Source organism: Megalobrama amblycephala, linkage group LG15 (assembly GCF_018812025.1).
Source record: "Megalobrama amblycephala isolate DHTTF-2021 linkage group LG15, ASM1881202v1, whole genome shotgun sequence".
Lineage (NCBI taxonomy): Eukaryota > Metazoa > Chordata > Actinopteri > Cypriniformes > Xenocyprididae > Megalobrama > Megalobrama amblycephala.
This window is the reverse complement of record NC_063058.1, coordinates 27,326,093-27,352,402: the sequence shown is the minus strand read 5'-3', so window position 1 is coordinate 27,352,402 and position 26,310 is coordinate 27,326,093. Positions and strand designations below refer to the sequence as shown.

Sequence of the window (26,310 nt, the reverse complement as noted above, 5' to 3'; positions counted from 1 at the left end):
TACTAATTCGTTCCCTCGATTTACTAATTCATTCCCTCGGCTTACTAATTCGTTCCCTCGATTTACTAAATCGTTCCCTCAATTTACTAAATCGTGTGCACGATTGACTAAAACGCGTGCACGATTTACTTTTTAATTCCCTCAAATTATAAATCATGCGCATGATTTATAAATCAAGGGAACGAAATTGTAAATTGTGCGACGTTTCAGTAAATCGAGGGAACGAAATAGTTAATCATGCACACATTTTAGTAAATCTTGCGCACGATTTAGCCTATTATTTTTCTCCTGCATGTCATGTCCGGGGCTCCGTATCAAGTAGTTCCAAACCTGTAGGAATTCTTTGTTCTGAACACAAAGGATGATATTTGGAAGAATGTCAGTAACCAAACAGATATTGCCCCCCATTGAGTACCATAGTAGGAAAAATAAATACTATGGTAGTCAGTTGGGGGATCTGGAACTACTTGAGGGTGAGTAAATGATGACAGAAATTTCATTTTTGGTGAACTATCCCTTTAAGAGCGAAAATCGGTGGAACGTACAAAAATCTAGGTTTGCATATCTGGATTGGCGTTTACCCGATAAAATAACCGTTTTCGTGACTTACATTCAGACATTTCGAGTTATTAAACATAACTACAGAGTTAGAGTGTGCATGTAACGCTAATTAGTTGTTGAATCGGAAACCGCTCTGACAGGATTGTTCAGACTGAACTGATTCATTGAGAAGATTCGACTCACAAGAATGATTCATTTACGAATTGGACATATATCGTTTATTATGGCTGCACTCTAGGATGCGTGGCTCATTGGAGAAACTTTGTATCGTCCTTTAACGGAGTTTAGTTTATTTATTTCCACCATGTCAGCGGGTATTATGCTTATGAACCTCCCTCGACTTTTGCACCGTTCTTTCGGCGCCAGACGGCCGTTTTTAGCGAGTTTATACCACACTCAGCGGGGAGTGTATGGTTTCAGACCGAGAGAGACTCCGGAGAGAGACGATGGGCTTCCGCAGATCTCTGCTCTTAACCAAGGTTGACGCGTTTACAGCTTGTAAACTGCCTTTGATGTCTTTATTATGCTTTAGAGACCCAGGACATATGCTTTGGTAGCAGCTTACTTCTTAACGTTGCATGCGTAAACCTACAAAAAGATTAAAGATGCAAAACAAGATCTGCAATGCTTTAATGTTTGGCTCCTGTTAATGTATTTCAAGTAGCATTCGCTGGCTGTCTTGTATAAACAGATCACGGACTGGCGAGATTGGTGGAGGCCTATCGAGCACATGGGCACAAAGTAGCTAAAATTAACCCCTTACTTCCCCAAACCCCTGTGCTGGACAGCGTGCCGGAGATTAGCCTGCTGAATGGAGCAGTTCATGGAGTCCTCAACACTACTGGTTAGTCTGTTTCCTGGTAACGTTACATGGACTATTTTTTTAATACGCCTTACTAAAGGTATGTTCCGGGTTCATTGGCGGTTAAGCTCTGCGAGCGGTTCAGTCTAATATGGCCTATATTATGTATGAAAGAAGTAATTTCCACATGACCTTTAATAATAAACATCTGGTTTACAGTAATGAACTTACCGTCAATATGGGGCATTAGGGTTTAAATACATAAATGTGCACTTCTGTTTTCATTTAAGCACTTTTCATTTTATAATATTATTAGCACTTTAATAATTGTAATTATTGTTTACTTGTACTATTATATACAAATTGTTTATAAAATGTTATTTGGTCTTTAAAGTTGTTAAATTTTGAAGTTTGTACCTTGTAAATAGTATTTTGTAGATTAAAGGTGCAATATGTAAGATTTTTGCAGTAAAAGGCCAGTGTTATATATTTTGTTCACTTGAGTACTTACAACATCCCAAATGTTGCAACTATTTGTAAATTGAGAAAATTGCAATTTTAACCAAGGCTCTGTGACGTGTGAGGAGTCGCCTGTCAGTTGCGTCATTTCCGGTTTTATTTTGTAGAAACCATGGAATCGCCAAAGACGCTTTAAAATATTACACATTTTAATAGACAAGGGAACAACTGTTTTGATATATTTATAGACAGAAAACTAATCATTGTTATATAGCTCAACACGTTTAGTCTTATTGTTTTAATCTAATTTTCTAGATTTTTTGCGAGTACCATGCTTTACCATGCCTCAGAGAAAAACACTATTTTGTGAAGTAGCTAACATTGCATAATCAGATGCAGTAATACAGCATTTTCTCCATCATACAATACGTTTTAAAATTAATTGCATGCCATTTATCAACACAAGCCATCCAGCATTTAATATGGTATTCTAATATCGATCTATTTTACTGCAGTGTTTAGCAAGCGTCTCACAGCAGCCGCCGAGCGAACGCACAGAGTAACGTTATAACATAATTTTCAACACTCTCAAATGTATCTAATATGATAAACAGAGCTGCGTTACCTCATACTCATGACCGTAAAAGCGGAAGCGGCGCCGGCGACTGTGTCATAATAAAAGTCCTGCTGCTTGTGAGGCGTGTGTTGCGTAATCGCTCCAGCGGCCTCGTTCAGCTCCCACAACACTCGGCCCTGCTCTGCTTCATACTACAGTAGCGTTAATAATCACATCCATGAACATGATTTCTGCCAATCCCAATTCTTTTCCACCGGCCGTTGAGGTGAAGACCACATGTCCCAAGATTTCGCTCTAAAACTTGGCGTCATCAAGCTTCGCCTTTGTTTTGAATAGGCCTCTAGCGGACAGAAAATATTACATATTGCACCTTTAAGTCTTTCTCTCTTTTTCATATCCTAGCTGCCTACCATGCAAAAGTTGCCGGGTTAACTTGCTTTACATTGTGACAGGAATTAAAAATATAGGATGTAATTTTACACAAACACATTTGTGAGTGATTTATAACTTGGGCAGCAGGATTTGGGGAGGGGGGTCTTAATTTAATCAGCTGTGGCCACACTTTTAATGTTTATTTCGCTTAAAATATGCTACTTTACTTTGATCCATTTACTTCCTTAGATTTCTATGTGTTGTCATTTCAGGATTGCGGCATTTTGGGAAAGCCGAGGCATCTGCTGAAGAGGTCGTGGCTTACCTGGAGAGAATGTACTGTGGGGGAATCTCGGTGGAAACCGCTCAGCTCCAGACCTTACAGGAAAGAGAATGGTTCGCTGACCGATTTGAGGAGCTCAAGAAAGAGGCGTTTTCACCGGAGGAGAGGAGACAGCTGGCTAAACTAATGCTTGAATCACAAGTACAACCATTTAGTCACTTTTAATGTCTGTTACATCTTGACTAACATGTAAATCATTGCATAGCATGCTTAATTTCAGTGGCATCAGCAATTACTCCCTCTGTTCTCTTTTTAAAGGAATTTGACCACTTTTTAGCCACTAAGTTTGCCACTGTGAAACGATATGGAGGTGAGGGAGCAGAGAGCATGATGGGATTTTTCTACGAGCTGTTCCGCTCTGCGGCGTACAGCGGAGTGACAGACGTGGTCATGGGAATGCCTCACCGTGGACGCCTCAACCTGCTCACCGGACTACTGCAGTTCCCCCCAGAGGTTAATATTTACAGTTGCTGCTGGCTAGGTTTATATAGATAGCAAACTAGATAGACTTGCTTACCATACAGTTTAAAACATGTGCTCAAGATGCATTGAGACCACATTGAAAAGTTATAATTTAAACCTCGAAATGAACAGTTTTAAGGTATTGAAAAATGTCATACAAAAAAAAGCTAAAAAAAAAAAAAAAAAAAAAAAAAACATTTTGTATTACATTTGAAAATGCAAAATTGAAATATTTTTGCTTATCTCAGACTTTTATATGTCTTTGTTTTGTTTATTTGTTCATTTGTTGTAAGTGATGATTCTTATGTAAGCTTGTTTTCGCCACTAAATAAAAAAGGTAACTGTGACTTTTTATCTCACATTTGCGAGTTTACATCTCACAAATCTGACTTTTTTTCAGTCAGAATTGAGTGATAGAAACTTGCAATTGCAAGTTATAAAGTCAGAATTGTGAGATATAAACAATACTGATATCTTACAATTCGTATCATGAAATTCTGACTTTATAACTCGCAATTCTGACTTTATAACTCGCAATTGCAAGTTTGTCATGCAATTCAAAGATAAAGTCAGAATGAAAATGAGAAAATGGTGACAGATTTTTCTTTTTCGTGTGGACTATCCCTTTAAAACCGTGTATGTCTGCACATCTACACCTTGGAATTCATTCCTTGTTTTCATATATACAGTACAGTCCAAAAGTTTGGAACCACTAAGATTTTTAATGTTTTTAAAAGAAGTTTCGTCTGCTCACCAAGGCTACATTTATTTAATTAAAAATACAGTAAAAAACAGTAATATTGTGAAATATTATTACAATTTAAAATAACTGTGTACTATTTAAATATATTTGACAAAGTAATTTATTCCTGTGATGCAAAGCTGAATTTTCAGCATCATTACTCCAGTCTTCAGTGTCACATGATCCTTCAGAAATCATTCTAATATGCTGATTTGCTGCTCAATAAACATTTATGATTATTTTCAATGTTGAAAACAGTTGTGTACTTTTTTTTTCAGGATTCCTTGATGAATAGAAAGTTCAAAAGAACAGCATTTATCTGAAATACAAAGCTTCTGTAGCATTATACACTACCGTTCAAAAGTTTGGGTCAGTAAGAATTTTTATTTTTATTTTTTTGAAAAGAAATTAAAGAAATGAATATTTTTATTCAGCAAGGATGCATTAAATCAATCAAAAGTGGCAGTAAAGACATTTATAATGTTACAAAAGATTAGATTTCAGATAAACACTGTTCTTTTGAACTTTCTATTCATCAAATAATCCTGAAAAAAAATATTGTACACAAATATTTTGTACAGTTGTACACATTAAATGTTTCTTGAGCAGCAGATCAGCATATTAGAATGATTTCTGAAGGATCATGTGACACTGAAGACTGGAGTAATGATGCTGAAAATTCAGCTTTGCATCACAGGAATAAATTACTTTGTGAAATATATTCAAATAGAAAACAGTTATTTTAAATTGTAATAATATTTCACAATATTACTGTTTTTTACTGTATTTTTAATTAAATAAATGTAGCCTTGGTGAGCAGACGAAACTTCTTTTAAAAACATTAAAAATCTTAGTGGTTCCAAACTTTTGGACTGTACTGTATGTCTTTGTTTAATTTCTGACCCATAATTTGTTCTTAACATCTATTCCTCTGAGTCACAATCTGCACATCTTCGTTTTGCATGAATAGACTTGTTCTCTTAGAAATGACAGTTTAGTTTGTCACGCCAAGTTCTGGGTAATATTGAAATTGTTTCATTGCCTGCAGCCACTGTCAAGCTTTGACAAACCAAATACGCCCTACTTTCTCTCTCTCTCAGCTCATGTTCCGTAAGATGAGGGGTCTCAGCGAGTTTCCGGAGAACTCTCCGTCTATTGGAGATGTCCTTTCACATTTAACCTCCACAGTGGAGCTGGACTTTGGGGCGGGACACCCTCTCCATGTCACTATGCTGCCCAACCCCTCTCACCTGGAGGCCATCAACCCCGTGACGCAAGGCAAGACTCGTGGCCGTCAGCAAGTCAAACAGGACGGCGATTACTCCACTGACTCTCATTCTCAGCCAGGAGACAAAGTCATCTGCCTGCAGGTGCTGAGAAAAGATGTTTTTTTTTTTTGTTTTTTTTTTAAAGTAAAGTTGACTATCAATAACTATACTAATATGCAGTAGTTGTTTATGTTATAATATAATAGCTCGTTGTCTGTTCTGTACAGGTTCATGGTGATGCTTCGTTTTCAGGCCAAGGCATAGTAACGGAGACCTTCACCCTGTCAAATCTCCCCCATTATAGAGTAGGTGGAAGCATCCACCTCATCGTGAACAATCAAGTGGGCTACACCACTCCCTCTGAGAGGGGGCGATCATCTCTGTACTGCAGTGATGTTGGTATGTAATTGGCATTGATGTGATTTATTTATTTATTTATTTTTTGGGTGGAGGATTTCTATGGAAGCTTGTTTTCGCAATGGAATAAAACAATTACAATTTAAAAGATAAGTGTGACTTTTTATCTTACAATTCTGACTTCTTTCTCGCAATTGTGAGGTTATATCTTGCAATTCTGACTTTTTTTTTCTCCAGAATTGTGCAATATAAATTTGCAATTCTTTTTCTCGCATTTTCGAGTTTATATCTCGCAATTCTGACTTTTTCTCGCAATTGCACGTTTATATCTCGCAATTCTATCTTTTCTCACAGTTCTGACTTTTTCTCGCAATTCTGACTTTCTCGCAATTCTCTTTTCTCACAGTTCTGACTTTTTCTCGCAATTGCAAGTTTATATCTCGCAATTCTGTCTTTTCTCACAATTCTGACTTTTTCTCGCAATTCTGACTTTTTCTTGCAATTGCAAGTTTATATCTCGCAATTCTCTTTTCTCACAATTCTGACTTTTTCTCGCAATTCTGACTTTTTCTTGCAATTGCAAGTTTATATCTCGCAATTGTCTTTTCTCACAATTCTGACTTTTTCTCGCAATTCTGACTTTTTCTCACAATTGCAAGTTTATATCTCGCAATTCTGTCTTTTCTCACAGTTCTGACTTTTTCTCACAATTCTGACTTTCTCGCAATTGCAAGTTTATATCTCACAATTCTCTTTTCTCACAATTCTGACTTTTTCTTGCAATTGCAAGTTTATATCTCGCAATTCTCTTTTCTCACAGTTCTGACTTTTTCTCGCAATTCTGACTTTTTCTTGCAATTGCAAGTTTATATCTCGCAATTCTCTTTTCTCACAGTTCTGACTTTTTCTCGCAATTCTGACTTTTTCTTGCAATTGCAAGTTTATATCTCGCAATTGTCTTTTCTCACAATTCTGACTTTTTCTCGCAATTCTGACTTTTTCTCACAATTGCAAGTTTATATCTCGCAATTCTGTCTTTTCTCACAGTTCTGACTTTTTCTCACAATTCTGACTTTTTCTCGCAATTGCAAGTTTATATCTCGCAATTCTCTTTTCTCACAGTTCTGACTTTTTCTCGCAATTCTGACTTTTTCTTGCAATTGCAAGTTTATATCTCGCAATTCTCTTTTCTCACAATTCTGACTTTTTCTCGCAATTCTGACTTTTTCTTGCAATTGCAAGTTTATATCTCGCAATTCTGTTTTTTCTCACAATTCTGACTTTCTCGCAATTCTGACTTTTTCTTGCAATTGCAAGTTTATATCTCGCAATTCTCTTTTCTCACAGTTCTGACTTTTTCTCGCAATTCTGACTTTTTCTTGCAATTGCAAGTTTATATCTCGCAATTCTCTTTTCTCACAGTTCTGACTTTTTCTCGCAATTCTGACTTTTTCTTGCAATTGCAAGTTTATATCTCGCAATTGTCTTTTCTCACAATTCTGACTTTTTCTCGCAATTCTGTCTTTTCTCACAGTTCTGACTTTTTCTCACAATTCTGACTTTCTCGCAATTGCAAGTTTATATCTCACAATTCTCTTTTCTCACAATTCTGACTTTTTCTTGCAATTGCAAGTTTATATCTCGCAATTCTCTTTTCTCACAGTTCTGACTTTTTCTCGCAATTCTGACTTTTTCTTGCAATTGCAAGTTTATATCTCGCAATTCTCTTTTCTCACAATTCTGACTTTTTCTCGCAATTCTGACTTTTTCTTGCAATTGCAAGTTTATATCTCGCAATTCTGTTTTTTCTCACAATTCTGACTTTCTCGCAATTCTGACTTTTTCTTGCAATTGCAAGTTTATATCTCGCAATTCTCTTTTCTCACAGTTCTGACTTTTTCTCGCAATTCTGACTTTTTCTTGCAATTGCAAGTTTATATCTCGCAATTCTCTTTTCTCACAGTTCTGACTTTTTCTCGCAATTCTGACTTTTTCTTGCAATTGCAAGTTTATATCTCGCAATTGTCTTTTCTCACAATTCTGACTTTTTCTCGCAATTCTGTCTTTTCTCACAGTTCTGACTTTTTCTCACAATTCTGACTTTCTCGCAATTGCAAGTTTATATCTCACAATTCTCTTTTCTCACAATTCTGACTTTTTCTTGCAATTGCAAGTTTATATCTCGCAATTCTCTTTTCTCACAGTTCTGACTTTTTCTCGCAATTCTGACTTTTTCTTGCAATTGCAAGTTTATATCTCGCAATTCTCTTTTCTCAGTTCTGACTTTCTCGCAATTCTGACTTTTTCTTGCAATTGCAAGTTTATATCTCGCAATTCTGTTTTTCTCACAATTCTGACTTTCTCGCAATTCTGACTTTTTCTTGCAATTGCAAGTTTATATCTCGCAATTCTGTCTTTTCTCACAATTCTGACTTTTTCTCGCAATTCTGACTTTTTCTTGCAATTGCAAGTTTATATCTCGCAATTCTCTTTTCTCACAGTTCTGACTTTTTCTCGCAATTCTGACTTTTTCTTGCAATTGCAAGTTTATATCTCGCAATTGTCTTTTCTCACAATTCTGACTTTTTCTCGCAATTCTGACTTTTTCTCACAATTGCAAGTTTATATCTCGCAATTCTCTTTTCTCACAGTTCTGACTTTTTCTCGCAATTCTGACTTTTTCTTGCAATTGCAAGTTTATATCTCGCAATTCTCTTTTCTCACAGTTCTGACTTTTTCTCGCAATTCTGACTTTTTCTTGCAATTGCAAGTTTATATCTCGCAATTCTGTCTTTTCTCACAATTCTGACTTTTTCTCGCAATTCTGACTTTTTCTCACAATTGCAAGTTTATATCTCGCAATTCTGTCTTTTCTCACAGTTCTGACTTTTTCTCACAATTCTGACTTTCTCGCAATTGCAAGTTTATATCTCACAATTCTCTTTTCTCACAATTCTGACTTTTTCTTGCAATTGCAAGTTTATATCTCGCAATTCTGTCTTTTCTCACAGTTCTGACTTTTTCTCGCAATTCTGACTTTTTCTGCAATTGCAAGTTCTGACTTATCTCGCAATTCTCTTTTCTCACAGTTCTGACTTTTTCTCGCAATTCTGACTTTTTCTTGCAATTGCAAGTTTATATCTCGCAATTCTGTTTTTTCTCACAATTCTGACTTTCTCGCAATTCTGACTTTTTCTTGCAATTGCAAGTTTATATCTCGCAATTCTCTTTTCTCACAGTTCTGACTTTTTCTCGCAATTCTGACTTTTTCTGCAATTGCAAGTTTATATCTCGCAATTGTCTTTTCTCACAATTCTGACTTTTTCTCGCAATTCTGACTTTTTCTCACAATTGCAAGTTTATATCTCGCAATTCTGTCTTTTCTCACAGTTCTGACTTTTTCTCACAATTCTGACTTTCTCGCAATTCTCTTTTCTCACAGTTCTGACTTTTTCTCGCAATTCTGACTTTTTCTCGCAATTGCAAGTTTATATCTCACAATTCTCTTTTCTCACAATTCTGACTTTTTCTTGCAATTGCAAGTTTATATCTCGCAATTCTCTTTTCTCACAGTTCTGACTTTTTCTCGCAATTCTGACTTTTTCTTGCAATTGCAAGTTTATATCTCGCAATTCTGTCTTTTCTCACAATTCTGACTTTTTCTCGCAATTCTGACTTTTTCTCACAATTGCAAGTTTATATCTCGCAATTCTGTCTTTTCTCACAGTTCTGACTTTTTCTCCCAATTCTGACTTTTTCTCCCAATTCTGACTTTTTCTCGCAATTGCAAGTTTATATCTCGCAATTCTGTCTTTTCTCACAGTTCTGACTTTCTCACAATTCTGACTTTTTCTCACAATTCTGACTTTCTCGCACTTCTCTTTTCTCACAGTTCTGACTTTTTCTCGCAATTCTGACTTTTTCTCGCAATTGCAAGTTTATATCTCGCAATTCTGTCTTTTCTCGCAATTCTGACTTTTTCTCACAATTGCAAGTTTATATCTCGCAATTCTGTCTTTTCTCACAGTTCTGACTTTTTCTCACAATTCTGACTTTCTCGCAATTCTCTTTTCTCACAATTCTGACTTTTTCTTGCAATTGCAAGTTTATATCTCGCAATTCTCTTTTCTCACAGTTCTGACTTTTTCTCGCAATTGCAAGTTTATATCTCGCAATTCTGTCTTTTCTCACAATTCTGACTTTTTCTCGCAATTCTGACTTTTTCTTGCAATTGCAAGTTTATATCTCGCAATTCTCTTTTCTCACAGTCCTGTTTTTTTCTCCCAATTCTGACTTTTTCTCGCAATTGCAAGTTTATATCTCGCAATTCTGTTTTCTCACAGTTCTGACTTTTTCTCCCAATTCTGACTTTTTCTCACAATTCTGACTTTTTCTCGCAATTGCAAGTTTATATCTCGCAATTCTGTCTTTTCTCACAATTCTGACTTTTTCTCGCAATTCTGACTTTTTCTTGCAATTGCAAGTTTATATCTCGCAATTCTCTTTTCTCACAGTCCTGTTTTTTTCTCCCAATTCTGACTTTTTCTCGCAATTGCAAGTTTATATCTCGCAATTCTGTTTTCTCACAGTTCTGACTTTTTCTCCCAATTCTGACTTTTTCTCGCAATTCTGACTTTTTCTCGCAATTGCAAGTTTATATCTCGCAATTTTCTTTTCTCACAGTTCTGACTTTTTCTCGCAATTCTGACTTTTTCTCGCAATTGCAAGTTTATATCTCACAATTCTGTCTTTTCTCACAGTTCTGACTTTATCGCAATTGCGAGTTTATATCTCGCAATTCTGACTTTTTCCTCACAATTCTGACTTTTTCTCACAATTGCGAGTATATATGTCACAATTGTCTTTTCTCACAATTCTGACTTTCTCGCAATTGCAAGTTTATATCTCGCAATTCTGACTTTTTCCTCACAATTCTGACTTTTTCTCACAATTGCGAGTATATATGTCACAATTGTCTTTTCTCACAATTCTGACTTTCTCGCAATTGCAAGTTTATATCTCGCAATTCTGACTTTTTCCTCACAATTCTGACTTTTTCTCACAATTGCGAGTATATATGTCACAATTGTCTTTTCTCACAATTCTGACTTTCTCGCAATTGCAAGTTTATATCTCGCAATTCTGTCTTTTCTCACAGTTCTGACTTTCTTGCAATTGCGAGTTTATATCTCACAATGATGACTTTTCTCAGAATTGTTAGATATAAACTCAGAATAGCGAGTTATAAAGTACAATTCTGAGGAAAAAAGAATTGCAAGATACAAACTTGCAATTCTGACTTAGCTCGCAATTGAGAGTTTATATCACGCAGTTCTGATAAAAAAAGAGGACTGCAAGATGTACACTTGCAATTGCGAGGGGAAAAAAGTAATAATTGTGAGATTAAAAAGTCGCAATTACCTTTATTTTTCATTCAGAGGCAGAAACAAGCTTCCATAGGTTTCTATATTTTCCAACCTGTGATATGATCAGTGTTGGGTAGATTACAAATTGTAGTCGATTACTGATTACAAATTACAGGTAATGTAATCTGACTACTTTTTGATTACTTTTAGATTACTTGTGACCTAACTTGTTTATCACATTGATTTGAATAGTATAATATTGTACCATATTGATATACAGTTTCAACGAGAAAATATATTCCATTCATTGTTATCAACATTACCTTATGTACATTACATCATTAAGTTACATTACATTACATTACATTAAGTTTTCCCTAACTTGGGGTTTATGAAGGAATTTCGGTTAACATTTTTTTTATTTTAAGTTTTGGTAAACTACCCTTTTCTGCACACAGACCTCATTTAAACATTATCTTTCATTATCTAACAACACTGTGGTGCCATTTAGGTAAAATGGTGGGATGTGCAATAATCCACGTGAATGGCGATGACGCCGAGGAGGTCCTCAGGGCGACCCGGCTGGCCGTGGAGTACCAGCGACGCTTCAGAAAAGACGTTATTGTGGACCTTCTTTGTTACCGTCAGTGGGGCCACAATGAGCTGGACGAGCCCTTTTTCACAAACCCCGCAATGTATAAAATTATTCGGTGGGTACCTCTGCCAGTTACAGTTTTGAATGGTTTATTGCTAAAATGTGAAGTTCTACTAATTGAATTTTTCTTTTCACTGCCATTTTAGGTCGAGAAAAAGTATCCCAGATTCATATGCCGACCAGCTAGTCTCAGAAGGTCTGATGACAGAGGAAGAGCGTGGTCAGATCAAGACAACCTACTACGCTATGCTCAATGACCGACTGAACAACATGACCCTCTACAGCCCTCCGCCCACCAACCTCCAGGGGCGCTGGGGAGACCTGGTGGAGCCCCAGAACAGAGTCTCGTTATGGGACACTGGTGTAGCACTGCCTCTGCTGCAGTTTGTAGGCGCCAAATCAGTGGATATACCTGAGGAGATTCAAATGCACAGTCACCTGAGAAAGACACATGTGCAGGTAAAACTTGATCTTGGACCTCATATTGTGTTTTTTCTTTTTTTATGATATTTTGTAAAAAAATAACATGACAAAGTTGAGAAAAGTTTCACTTTATGTAACAACAGTAGGAATGTCTACTACAATGCCATTTTATGACCTCAGTGATAAAATTGCAGTATGTGTGAATGGCTCTTTAGAGTAAAGAACTAATGAACTTTGATTTGAACATGTCTGAGCGAACGTCTTGATTTGCCGCAGGCTCGACTGCAGAAACTGGAAGATGGCACAAAATTGGACTGGTCCACAGCGGAAGCCCTAGCGTTTGGCACAATGCTCTGCCAGGGTAATGTGTTCATCTCTCCTTCCTTGCACTGTAAAAAAAATTCAAGAACAGTTTGTGCTTTTAATATCTTTTTAGTGGGTTTCTCCTCATTGTTGCCTTTAGCTTGTTTATTGGGGCTTGTTACGGAATTCTGGATGATATTTATTGTGAAAAGTAATACATTTAGAATTTATATTCTCTATATAACATAGAATGTATTCTCTTCAGAGAATCTAACTGTACTCTAATAGAAGTCAGCTCAATACAATTTAAATATTTCCTATATATCTGTTTAATGCAGGATTCAATATCCGTATCAGTGGTCAAGACGTTGGCCGTGGTACGTTCAGTCAGCGTCACGCTATGGTTGTGTGTCAGGAGACCAACGACATGTACATCCCCCTCAATCACATCAGCTCTGAACAGAAAGGCTACTTGGAGGTAAGCCAGTCTGAGAGACTGTAGACAAATATGTTATTTATTTATAAATTACAAACCCTCATTTATCACTTTTATATTGTGTGTTTTTGTAATAATACTTTAGTTTATGCCATTTGGTTGATGATGTTATCTTTGTACTGTAACTCAATACACCAAATGCTCTTCATTCCTGAGTTGGGTGGTTTGTCCTTTCAATTCTTTAAGCCACCACATTTTAAATCCGATAATTATGTTTGGTGTGTGTGTGTGTGTTTGTTCTCGCAGGTGTGCAACAGTGCTCTTTCTGAAGAAGCTGTTCTGGGTTTTGAGTATGGAATGAGCATTGCTCAGCCTAAACTGCTGCCCATCTGGGAGGCTCAGTTTGGAGATTTCTTCAATGGCGCTCAGATAATATTTGACACTTTCCTCTCTGGAGGTAAAATAATTTAAATTCAATTGCCATAATATGCCCTTTTATAAAGTTTTTAGCTTTAGAGAAGAGGAAGAGTTGTTGTATAGAGTGTTGTTGCCATGTGGTCATTTTACACTGAACTGCTTCACAAACGAGGGTCAATTCAATGCTGGATTTGCACAAAAGATTAACATGACGGCACATGCAGGTCGATGAGTTGAATCAACTCCACAGCAACTACATAAATTTATCCACTAACCATTCAGAAACATCCAGTTTCATTCTAAAAGTTGTAACGTCTTCCTGAGTCTCTCCATCAGTTTCCAACTCCGGTTTGAACAATGTAAGGCTGAACACCGTTACTGACAATTATTATTTTGGCTGTGTGAGATTCTCCAGCATTATTGTTGTTGAGCAACTGAAGCATGAGCTGTTAAAGCTCCGCCCTCTTCTGGAAGAACAACATGTTTTTGCTCACACCCAAATGGGGGCAAATTTGACAAGCTATAATAAATGATCTGTGAGGTATTTTGAGCTGAAACTTCACAGACACATTCTGGGGACACCAGAGACTTATATTACATCTTGTGAAAAGGGGCATAATAGGTCCCCTTTAAAAAGCCTTAAATTTGATATTAAAAGCCCTTCAGATATCATGCATCTGTATCCTTAGTCTAAATCCTGGTTTGTGGCATTTCTACCTTTTTAAGGTGAGGCTAAATGGCTCCTGCAGAGTGGATTGGTCATCTTACTGCCACACGGGTATGATGGAGCCGGACCGGAGCATTCATCCTGCCGAATCGAGCGTTTCTTACAGGTAAAGTGCGTGCATGCTCACTTAAAGGAGTAGTACGGACTAAATCTTCCCTCATCACTTCTTATCTTCATAACTGCACTTTCTTCCTCCTGCAGCTCTGTGACAGTAAAGAGGAAGGTGTGGACGGTGACACGGTGAACATGGCAGTGGTGAATCCTACCCTACCAGCTCAATACTTCCACCTGTTGCGGAGACAAATGATTAGAAACTTCCGGAAACCATTGATCGTGGCTTCTCCTAAAACTCTGCTGCGCTTTTCTGTGCGTTGGAGATATGAATGTTGTTTATATGAACTGCTTACTGTTTTGTTGTTGTTTTTGTTTGATAATGAATATTCACCTCTGTTTGGCACTAGGGGGCAGTGTCGAGCTTGGCTGATATGGGACCAGGAACTTCTTTTAAGCCTGTCATTGGTGATGCTTCTGTAAACCCTGCAAGGTATCTTCACTTTTTTAAACACTGTTCAAAGTTGAAGAATTCTGAAAGAAGTCTCACCAAGACTGCATTTTTTTGATTAAAACTAGTGAAATATTTTTTACAATTTAAATTAACTGTTTTTGTGGTAATATGTTTTAAAATGTAATTTATTCCTGTGATCAAAGCTGAATTTTCAGCATCATTACTCCAGTCTTCAGTGTCACATGATCCTTCAGAAATCATTCTAATATGCTGATTTGCTGCTCAAGAAACATTCCTTATTATTATCAATGTTGAAAACAGTTATGCTGCTTAATATTTTTTTGTGGAAACTAATCAATTTTTTTCAGGATTCTTTGATAAATATTTGATATTTGAAATAAAAGTAATGTAAAAGTCTTTACTGTCACACTTTTGATCAATTTAATGCATCCTTGCTGATTAAAAGTATTATTTTCTTCTGCCCTTAAACTTTTGGACTGTTCATATACATTAAAAACACATCTTCTGCTCCTTTCCTGCAGTGTGAAGCGGGTTTTGTTTTGCTCAGGTAAACATTACTTCGCCCTGCTGAAACATAGAGAGACGTTACCAGAGGCAGAAAAAAACACAGCGCTGATCCGAGTCGAGGAACTGTGTCCTTTCCCCATGGAAGCCCTACAACAGGAACTAAATAAATACACAAATGCCAAAGGTGAGGATGCTCATGTTCATCTTTTATTCATTGGATTCTCAGTGTGGTAATTAGCAGTTTTTTGCTTTGGTATTGGGGCAATCGCTCTGTGACTGACCTGCGTAAGGAATCATAGATGTGTTCCTAATACAGATGTTTTGAAAATGTTGATGTTCCTAATAGCCTCATTTTGGCGTTACTACACAAAGCTCTGCGAAAAAATAAATACTTGCTTTTTGTTATTGAATGAAATACATTATTTAAAAATGTAGTTGAATCTGATTAATTTTACCTGATATTTAACCTTTCAAAGGTTTGGGATCGGTAAGAAATAAACTCACAATTGCGAGTTGAAGTCAAATTCTAAGAGAAAAAAAACGTTAAATTTCGAGAAAAAAGTCGAAATAAAATGTTGAATAAACTCATTAAATTATGAGAAATAAACTCGTTAAATTACGAGAAAAAAGATGAGATAAAATGTTGAGAATAAAGTCATTAAATTAAGAGAAAAAAGTTGTTAGATTATGAGAACAAATTTGTTAAATTATGAGAAAAAAAGTCGTTAAATTTTGAGAAAAAAGTTGTTAGATTATGAGAACAAATTTGTTAAATTATGTTACGTCCCCCTGGCGTCTAGAGGATATGGAGACGTAACATGAGAAAAGATTAACTATTAAAAAGCTGTTAAAAGAATGGACTCATTTATTAAGGAGATGTGATGTGTGTAGTAAAGAAACAGGCAGAGAAGAACTAAATTTGTAGTTGCTTTTAGTAAGGGAAAAATAATTCAATGTAACAAAACACCAATGATACAATAAGCAGTGAACCAAACATACATCCAAAACAAACAAATACCTATTTACAAATTATGTACAAAAGTAAAATAAACGATAACAAAGCGAGGGACGAGAGCGGTGCTAAAACAAAAAAAATCAATAAAACAAAACAAGTTAACTAAACCCCAACAAATTCTAAACTAATCAAAAGAAAGCAAGGAAAATAACATCTTCAGTGTAGAACACCGCTATCTACACTAACTAACAAACATAAATACATAAATTGGCACCCGCTCCTAAACTAGTGTGTTTAAACAACTTTACTCTACGTGTTGCGAGGTGTAAGTCACGTGACATACTAACCTGGTCCCATCACTATGTATCGGAGAAGGACTTGAACAAACTCTGACAAATCAAGAGTCGAGTCACGCCATAATCACAGTATCAGTAGTAGGGCATGATGAACACAGTTTCAAGTGAAGAAAACACACAATAAACAAATCAAACTAAACAAGAGCAAAAACACGACAGCAAACGCAGGAGAGCAAACAAAACAAAGCAAACGCTTCTCCCGCGCTCGTGTCGCATCCGGGTCTTTATACGCGCCCACTAGCGTCTCATTGGTTCTCGGGATGTCGCGAGACTCCGATGACTGGCCGCGACGTCATCCAATTACGGGACCTGTAACAAGTGACAGTGAAGGAGAGAGAGAGAGAGAGAGAGAGAGAGAGAGAACGCTACGGGACGTAACACCCCCACCCTTAAAAAACAAACATACACATGTTTGATAGAACCAACCTATACCAGTAGGTACTCTTCCTTAGACCCGAGACAGAGCGTCTGCCACGACATTATCTGTACCCTTCTTGTACCGGATCTCAAGATTGTAGTTCTGAAAAATAAGGGACCACCTCATCAACCTTTGGTTCTGGTTACGCATACGTGAAATAAAAGTTAAAGGGTTGTGGTCTGTATAAACAGTCACAGGAAATACAGAAGAACCAACGTAAACCTCGAAGTGTTGGATTGCCAACAGCAAAGCCAAAGCCTCCTTCTCTATCGTTGAATAGTTCCGTTGACTTCTATTAAACTTCTTAGAGAAATAACAGACCGGGTGATCGATTCCATCCTTATCCTCTTGTATGAGTACGGCACCAGCTCCTAAATCACTCGCATCCACCTCCAGTTTGAACGCCAAGGAGAAATTTGGAGCAGACAGAACAGGCTTACTACACAGCAACACTTTAATATTTTCAAATGCTGTTTGACAATCAGTTGACCAGACAAAATGTTCTGAAGGACTGAGTAAAGTAGTTAATGGTGCAGCAACGGAGGAGAAATTGCGACAAAAACACCGATAGAAACCGGCCATGCCCAGGAATCTACGTAGCTCACGTCGGGTCTTAGGTACTGGAAAGTCATTTATCGCTGAAATTTTGGCCATCACCGGACGTACTTGACCATACCCCACCTGCTTACCAAGGTAAGTCACTGTAGCCTTACCGATTTCACACTTGGAGAAATTCAAAGTCAATGAAGCCTCCTGCAAATGCTTGAACACAGTCTCTAAAAGAGATACATGCTCACTCCAACTCTGTGAATAAACCACAATATCATCAAGATAAGCGTTACAATTCGGGACATCAGCAAGAACCAAATTAACCAGTCTCTGAAAAGTGGCTGCGGCATTTCGCAGGCCGAACGCCATAACCCTGTACTGAAGAAAACAATCTGGTGTTACAAAAGCTGAAATTTCAGATGCTCTGGGCGTTAATGGAACTTGCCAATATCCCTTGAGCAAATCCAGCTTACTCACAAATTTGGCGGAACCAACGCTGTCAACACAGTCCTCTATCCGTGGCATCGGGAAACAATCAGGGACAGTTACAGCATTGACACGTCGGTAGTCTGTACAAAAGCGTGCGGTACCATCTGACTTTTGTACCAAAAGACATGGCGAACTCCATGCACTAAGACTAGGACTGGCTAAACCTTTCTCTAATAGATACTGAGTTTCCTTCTTCATTGCAGCTCTTTTAATAAAGTTAACTCTATAAGGATGCTGCTTAATCGGCTGGGCCTCCCCTACATTGATATCATGCTGTAAAACATTGGTTAGTGTAGGAGTGTCCCCCAGTATAGAAGAAAAATTGCTAAGGAGTTTAATGATATCATCCCTCTGATCGGTATTAAGATGTGCCAAGAAACTTGACAGATTGGCTAGGGTTTCAGAATTAGACAATCTAGCAGATAACAATGGGGTATCTAACTCCAATAAGCCTTCCGCATTGTCTTGATCGTCAGCAAATGAGCTCTTGTCACATGCCACACCTACTGGACGGACACAATCGTCTTCCTTCTCCTTAGGTGACTCCCTGTCATCTCTGGTATGGTAAGCTTTTAACATATTGATATGACATACCCGTTTCTGACGTCTCCTATCTGGTGTACGCAATACATAATCTGTCTCTCCTCTCTTCTCCAAGATCTCATAAGGCCCTGAAAACCGTGCAGTTAATGCAGACCCTGGAACGGGAAGTAGAACCAGCACCTGATCGCCAACTGCAAAAGATCTGTTGACAGCAGATTTATCATACCACATTTTCATCTTGCCTTGAGCTTTAGCCAATGTCTCACGAGCCAGCATACATGATTTCTGAAGTTGATCACGGAATTTGCTAACATAGTCTAACACGTTTGTTTTCTTAGAGTCCTCAATGCCTAACATCCTCTCTTTTAGGACTTTCAATGGTCCTCTAACAGTATGGCCAAAGACCAGCTCTGATGGGCTGAACTTGAGGGACTCCTGCACTGTTTCACGAATTGAAAATAAAAGCAAGGGAACACCTTCATCCCACTCGGACCCTGTCTCGAGGCAGTATTTCCTAAGCATTGCTTTTAAAGTCTGATGGAACCTCTCCAAGGACCCCTGACTTTCTGGGTGATAGGCACTGGCTATGCGATGTGTAATATTGAGTGACTTAAAAACTTGAGCACACAACTTAGACAGAAAATTAGTCCCCTGATCAGTCTGGACAATTCTTGGTAAACCAAATGTGGTAAAAAACTTTGTTAAAACTTTAACGACTGCTCGGGATGTGATTTTGCGTAGTGGAATTGCTTCCGGGTATCTGGTAGCTGAACACATAATAGTCAATAAAAACTGATTACCAGATTTGGTCTTTGGCAAAGGACCAACACAATCCACAATCACATGTTCAAAAGGTTCGCCTATGACGGGAATTGGAATTAAAGGGGCTGGTGGAATCACCTGGTTTGGCTTTCCAGCATACTGGCAAACATGACAAGTCTTGCAGTACTTTACAACGTCACGCTTCAAACCGTACCAAAAGAAATGCTGTAAAACACGATTGTATGTTTTCGTCACCCCTAAGTGTCCGGAGAGCAGATGATCGTGCGCCAACGACAATACCTGTTGACGAAAAATGGAAGGAACCACCACCTGATAAACAACGTTCCACTCATCCTCGACAGCATTATTTTTATGCCACTTCCGCACCAGCAGTCCATCTCTCACTAAAAATGAGACATTGTTAAGTGCAGGTTTCTCAGCCAGTTTAAAACATTTCACAAGTGAAATATCATTCTTCTGAGCTTCAATTAGCTTTTCACGAGTTACCGTCAATATTAATGGGTCGCTTACGACAACCTCATTCCCCTGATCACTGACATGAGACTCATCTGCAAGACTTCCCTCAGCCTCTTGATCTGCACATAAGAAAGAGTCAAATAAAGACACACCACCATCTTTCTTTGATTGAGCACGTGTGATGACGCAAGCAGTAAATGCACTTGGATATTTCTGTGCCAAATCATCAGAGCTATGCTCTGTCAGAGTATCAACTACCTCAAGTGAAGGTACCACCTTCCCTCCGGCCAAATCGTTACCCAAAATGAAGGATACCCCTTTCACTGGTAAAGCAGGGCGTACTCCTACCTCCACAAAACCGGACACCAAGTCTGTCTGCAGATGGATACGATGAACCGGGACTCTCATGACCTCCATGCTGAAACTCTGTACGAGTCTATTAGATCCAACTGATGTCTGATCTGAAAAAGGCAAAACATCTGCACACACAAATGACTGGGCAGCGCCCGTGTCTCTTAACACCCGCACTTCTACCTGATCTTCCTCCTTACCTGATAATGATACGTAACCTTTAGAAAGAAATGGTACATAAACACTGTCAACCTCACCTTGAATCTGTTCAAGATGTGCACCCGGATCAATGGCATTCACAAATGCAACCTCTTTTGTTTGGGTCTGCTGCTTACGCTTCAGAGTCAAACAATCCGCTATAACATGTCCCTTCTTATGACAGTAAAAACACTCCCGCATTTCTTTGGGCTTCTCGCCATTTAACTTGGGTTGCTGAACTTTCGTCGGCACCCTAAAAAAGGACTTTTCAATGCTTGCTGGCTGAAAAACATTTCGGTGTGTGAGCACAAACTCATCCGCTAACACTGCTGCCTGAGATAAAGTTGTTACTTTCTGTTCATTCAAATACAGCACCATTCTCTCTGGAAGACACTGTTTAAAATCTTCTAGTAGCATAAGCTCTCTAAGCGATGTGAAATCATCCACCTTACTAGAAGCGCACCACCTATCAAAAAGGATTCCCTTGTCTCGGGCAAATTCGACGTACGTTTGACTGGCGTTTTTTCTACGAGTACGAAATTGCTGCCTATAGGCCTCTGGGACTAATTCATAAGCTTTAAGTACAGCTAGCTTAACCACCTCATACTTAAGACTGTCTTCTAAAGACAAGGTTGAATAAACTTCTAAAGCTTTCCCAGCTAATTTACATTGCAACAACAATGACCATACCTCTTTTGGCCAACCCAAAGAAGTTGCAATTCTTTCGAAAGCGTTAAAATAGCTATCCACTTCCGTTTCACGAAAACTTGGCACTAAGGCAATATGTTTGCCAACATCAAAAGTGGCTGAAGTCGAATTAGCTGAATTGTCACTTACCGATGAAGAGTTCTGTGGAACAGAGGAAACCGCAGCAGCCTTCGCCGCCTCGATGTCCAACTGTCGAAGCTTAACCTCCTTATCGGCTTCAATTTCGAGCTTGCGCACCTGTAGACGCAGATCTAGTTCTGCTTGGCGGGATTGTGCTCTTTCTCGAGCTTCCATACGGAGCCGTTCAATCCGCACTCTCAACTGCGCCTCCCCTGTTGACCTGGGAGAGACTGGTGAAAAAGGTTCAAAAGGTGGAAGAGTTGCCCCAACGGTAGCCTCCGCCTCCGCTGTGACTAACTCGCCCTCACCTTCACCTACCTTCCCAGCATTCTGCTCCATGCCCGCAAGATCTGCCCCTCGGTCTACCACCGGCAAGCTTAACACTCCAGAGTCAATTAAGCAGTCAATCAATTCAGCTTTAATTTTCTTTTTTAAAGTTTGCTTTGGAATCGCAATTTGGAAGTGGTTAGCTATAATTAACAACTCATCTTTTCTGCACTTCTCAATCACCTCTAATGAGGGATTATTAACAAAGCTCTGCAAGTTAAACGCCATCAAAACTCATCAACATATGCCACGAGACCAAATTTGCTCAACCTGCATTCACACAAAATTCTGCCTGTAACCACACACACCTTATTCCTTAACAAAGGAGACAGCATCGCTTTGGGACGAGCCCCCAATTATGTTACGTCCCCCTGGCGTCTAGAGGATATGGAGACGTAACATGAGAAAAGATTAACTATTAAAAAGCTGTTAAAAGAATGGACTCATTTATTAAGGAGATGTGATGTGTGTAGTAAAGAAACAGGCAGAGAAGAACTAAATTTGTAGTTGCTTTTAGTAAGGGAAAAATAATTCAATGTAACAAAACACCAATGATACAATAAGCAGTGAACCAAACATACATCCAAAACAAACAAATACCTATTTACAAATTATGTACAAAAGTAAAATAAACGATAACAAAGCGAGGGACGAGAGCGGTGCTAAAACAAAAAAAATCAATAAAACAAAACAAGTTAACTAAACCCCAACAAATTCTAAACTAATCAAAAGAAAGCAAGGAAAATAACATCTTCAGTGTAGAACACCGCTATCTACACTAACTAACAAACATAAATACATAAATTGGCACCCGCTCCTAAACTAGTGTGTTTAAACAACTTTACTCTACGTGTTGCGAGGTGTAAGTCACGTGACATACTAACCTGGTCCCATCACTATGTATCGGAGAAGGACTTGAACAAACTCTGACAAATCAAGAGTCGAGTCACGCCATAATCACAGTATCAGTAGTAGGGCATGATGAACACAGTTTCAAGTGAAGAAAACACACAATAAACAAATCAAACTAAACAAGAGCAAAAACACGACAGCAAACGCAGGAGAGCAAACAAAACAAAGCAAACGCTTCTCCCGCGCTCGTGTCGCATCCGGGTCTTTATACGCGCCCACTAGCGTCTCATTGGTTCTCGGGATGTCGCGAGACTCCGATGACTGGCCGCGACGTCATCCAATTACGGGACCTGTAACAAGTGACAGTGAAGGAGAGAGAGAGAGAGAGAGAGAGAGAGAGAGAACGCTACGGGACGTAACAATTACGAGAAAAAACTCGTTAAATTTAGAGAAAAAAGTCGAGATAAAATGTTGAGAATAAAGTCATTAAATTACGAGAAAAAAGTTGTTAGATTGAGAACAAATTCGTTAAATTATGAGGAAAAAAAGTCGAGATAAAATGTTGAGAATAAACTCATTAAATTACGAGAAAAAAGGCGTTAAATTATGAGAACAAATTTGTTTTTTCTCGTAATTTAATGAGTTTATTCTCAACATTTTATCTTGACCTTTTTCTTGAAATTTAGCGAGTTTATTCCCGTAATTTAACGAGTTTATTCTCAACATTTTATTTAGAGTTTTTTCTCGAAATTTAACGAGTTTATTCTCAACATTTTATTTAGACTTTTTTCTAGAAATTTAACAAGTTTATTCTCAACATTTTATCTTGACCTTTTTCTCGAAATTTAACGCGTTTTTTCTCGTAATTTAATGACTTTATTCTCAACATTTTATTTCGACTTTTTTCTCGAAATTTAACGAGTTTTTTCTCGAAATTTAACGAGTTTATTCTCAACATTTTATTTAGACTTTTTTCTCGAAATTTAACGAGTTTTTTCTCGAAATTTAACGAGTTTATTCTCAACATTTTATTTCGACTTTTTTCTCGAAATTTAGCGAGGTTTTTTCCCGTAATTTAACAAGTTTATTCTCAACATTTTATTTAGACTTTTTTCTCGAAATTTAACGAGTTTTTTCTCGAAATGTAACAACTTTGATCTCGAGATGGTTTTATTTTTTTTTTTATTGCTTGGCCCTAATCCTCTTCCATACTTTACTGTCAATTTAATGCATCCTTGCTAAATAAAAGTATTAATTTAATTTATTAAACAACTAAATCTTACTGACCCCAAACTTTTGAACAGTTGTGTATACTTAATGCAAAGTGCAAACTCTATTGGAATCCAATGTATTTATACACAAAACAAAGCAATCTGCTTTCATATTATTTCCTCTTCCATTACAGAGTTTGTCTGGAGTCAAGAGGAGCCACAGAACATGGGCAGCTGGTCATTTGTATCACCCAGATTTGAAAAACAGTTAGCCTGCAAGGTCAGATTCACCACTTCACGCTAATCGAAGGCCTCTTAGCTAATGCCTTGATCGCCTCTTAGGCTGCATGTGGCTTAAGTTTATCAGATTTACACTGATTTATTGCAAGATGATTGATGTTGTTCTCATTGTTCCCTCAGTTGAGGTTAGTCAGCAGACCTGCATTACCCGCTCCTGCTGTGGGCATCGGCACTCTCCACCATCAGCAGCATGAAGCCATCCTGACCGCGTCTTTCTCTTGAAACCACAGAACCATAAACTTCATGATCATCTGTTATTAAAGCAAACAAGCTGTGACTGGTACACTGACAACAAACGCCAAGCTCTGTTTGTAGCCTGAGCGCTAAACAGAGGCATATTGCAGGTTTGACTAATTTATCCCCTTACTTGGGTATAAGGGAACATCTGTTGACTGAATTTCTTACCGACATCCAAATCTGTTTATTATCATTTCTATACCTTTTGAAAGTATCATAATTGATATTTTGGAAGTGATATTTCCTCTCTGTTGGCACAGGAGATTTGTAATTGTATAGAGGAAATGTAGAAAACTGACAAAGCATACACAAGGATTGTGTGTATAGTTTTTCAAAGCACTTTTATATTAAATTGAATATACTTGCAAGAGTCGGAAGACTGTATTGAGCAAAGAAGAGAATAGATGTAATCATTGTAGCATTGAAAATGATATTGTGATGTGAACTGGTAGTGGTTTACGATCAAAACGTTGGCTCATTCAGTGTTGTGCGCATGTGAATCAAGGGCTGTTTGGAAAATCGACTTACCAGATGAATGTAGAATCGGTGCAAAATAACAGAATCTTTTACTTTATGTTTACGTGAAAGTATTAATCGTAAAATAATACCCTTTAAAAAAAATCTCACAGAGCTGAAGACAAGGAGATCAAACTTTCTTCACAAAGTTGCTGATTGGTGTCTAGTTTACGTTGCTATGAATGTTTTTTTGTTTGTTTGTTTGTTTGTTTGTTTACATACCCATGATAAACTCATCCAAATCCTGCAATTCATAATATTAAATTACATGCATTGTTTTCAGAAACGATGTTGTGTGGATGAAACTGAATTTGTACTTGAATAGTTATTCTGGAAATAAATTTTAAAAATGTTAATCATTGACTATTAACTTGTCTTCATATATTTGGGTCATTGACGAATAAGCTTTTAAAAGTGTAAAAAAACCTAATGGAGATAATTAAACTTCAAAATTAATAAAGTGTTAACAATGAGATTATGTGGTTTTTATAATCAATTAACACTGCTTTTGTCATTTTTTACAAGATGGACAAAATTTGTCACCAAAAAAGTCATTTGGTTTAACCAAAATTTCGGTTTTACCGAATGACACTTTTGGTTATACCAAATAACGATATTTTCAAACAATGCTAACAGGCTAATATCTAGCTAGCTAGCAAAAGGACAATCAAACATTTTATATTTAGTACCAGTTTTTTAAATATTACAACATTTTCCATGTTTTATAGCGGTTGTACCGAATGACCTGATGTTTCGAGACATGCGTATGAGCAAGTGAAAACATGAATTTTTCAAATAATTAAGAGAGAGTTAGTTACTTTGCTTCACGACCATGTGGTCCTTTGGAGGTGTCTGAATGATGTCATATCCTGTCATATGATATTGACCACATGACTTGATCCAAAATGGTCCCTTTATATTGGTTACTCCAAATGACATCAATGAAATTCATTTTTTCGGACATTCTTTCTCATAACAAACGACTTCTACACATAATTTTAATACCATTTTGCACTATGTCGATATATGATGTTATAAAATCATGCCAGAATAAAAAAATATATACATTTATTACATTTTAAGATATTTTAATCACAAATGAAATGGCTGTATTGGCCTTTGGACGGTTAAACCGAATGACCCTTTGACTCTTCAAAAACTTTAAAATACCTTTATATGTAACAAAATATAATTAAATTTTTTGGATTCAATAAAAAGAGATCTAGTTGTACTACTTTCCATACTTTGGATGTCATATCTTTGTTTTTTATTATTATTATTATTATTATTATTATTAAGGCCTTTGGACAAAAAAAATGACCCGTCACGTCATTGACCCATTTTCATAAGCCAAAGATATTAATAATTAAACCTGTTTGTTTGTCTTTAGGATTCACATTCACTCCTAATCAAACAATTCAAATGAATTACAGTGAATGTCTTCCGAAAATGTCCATGTTTGCTTTAGTCCTTCATGAAGAAATTCTAACCTGGAAAAGTTTATAAAAAAAAAAAAAATAAATAAATATGTATCCAATGTTCAAGTTTCTTTTCTGAAAATGAAAGCAAATTAGTGCGTATTTAATTACTCAGTGCATCACATGCATATATAAACATACCATTTCAGAACACCTGTAA

The 26,310-nt window shown here is 37.3% G+C and overlaps 1 protein-coding gene and 1 long non-coding RNA gene across 2 annotated transcripts in view; one reads left to right on the top strand and one right to left on the bottom strand.

The window, feature by feature from the left end:
• The first annotated feature begins 754 nt into the window (after nucleotides 1–754).
• dhtkd1 (dehydrogenase E1 and transketolase domain containing 1) lies at nucleotides 755–25,028 on the top strand. The gene is made up of 17 exons (XM_048157838.1): nucleotides 755–1,040; nucleotides 1,253–1,405; nucleotides 3,044–3,255; nucleotides 3,373–3,567; nucleotides 5,419–5,688; nucleotides 5,814–5,985; nucleotides 11,821–12,019; nucleotides 12,111–12,423; nucleotides 12,664–12,748; nucleotides 13,029–13,168; nucleotides 13,433–13,583; nucleotides 14,270–14,376; nucleotides 14,472–14,636; nucleotides 14,732–14,814; nucleotides 15,318–15,487; nucleotides 23,814–23,899; nucleotides 24,040–25,028. The coding sequence occupies exons 1-17, from the start codon at nucleotides 866–868 to the stop codon at nucleotides 24,139–24,141; spliced, it is 2,778 nt and encodes a 925-aa protein (XP_048013795.1). The 5' UTR covers nucleotides 755–865; the 3' UTR covers nucleotides 24,142–25,028.
• LOC125246842 overlaps nucleotides 12,649–26,310 on the bottom strand; it is a 32,313-nt gene continuing 18,651 nt past the window's right edge. The window contains exon 3 of the long non-coding RNA XR_007179975.1: nucleotides 12,649–12,776. This is a non-coding gene — a long non-coding RNA (uncharacterized LOC125246842). The remainder of the gene's footprint in view (nucleotides 12,777–26,310) is intronic.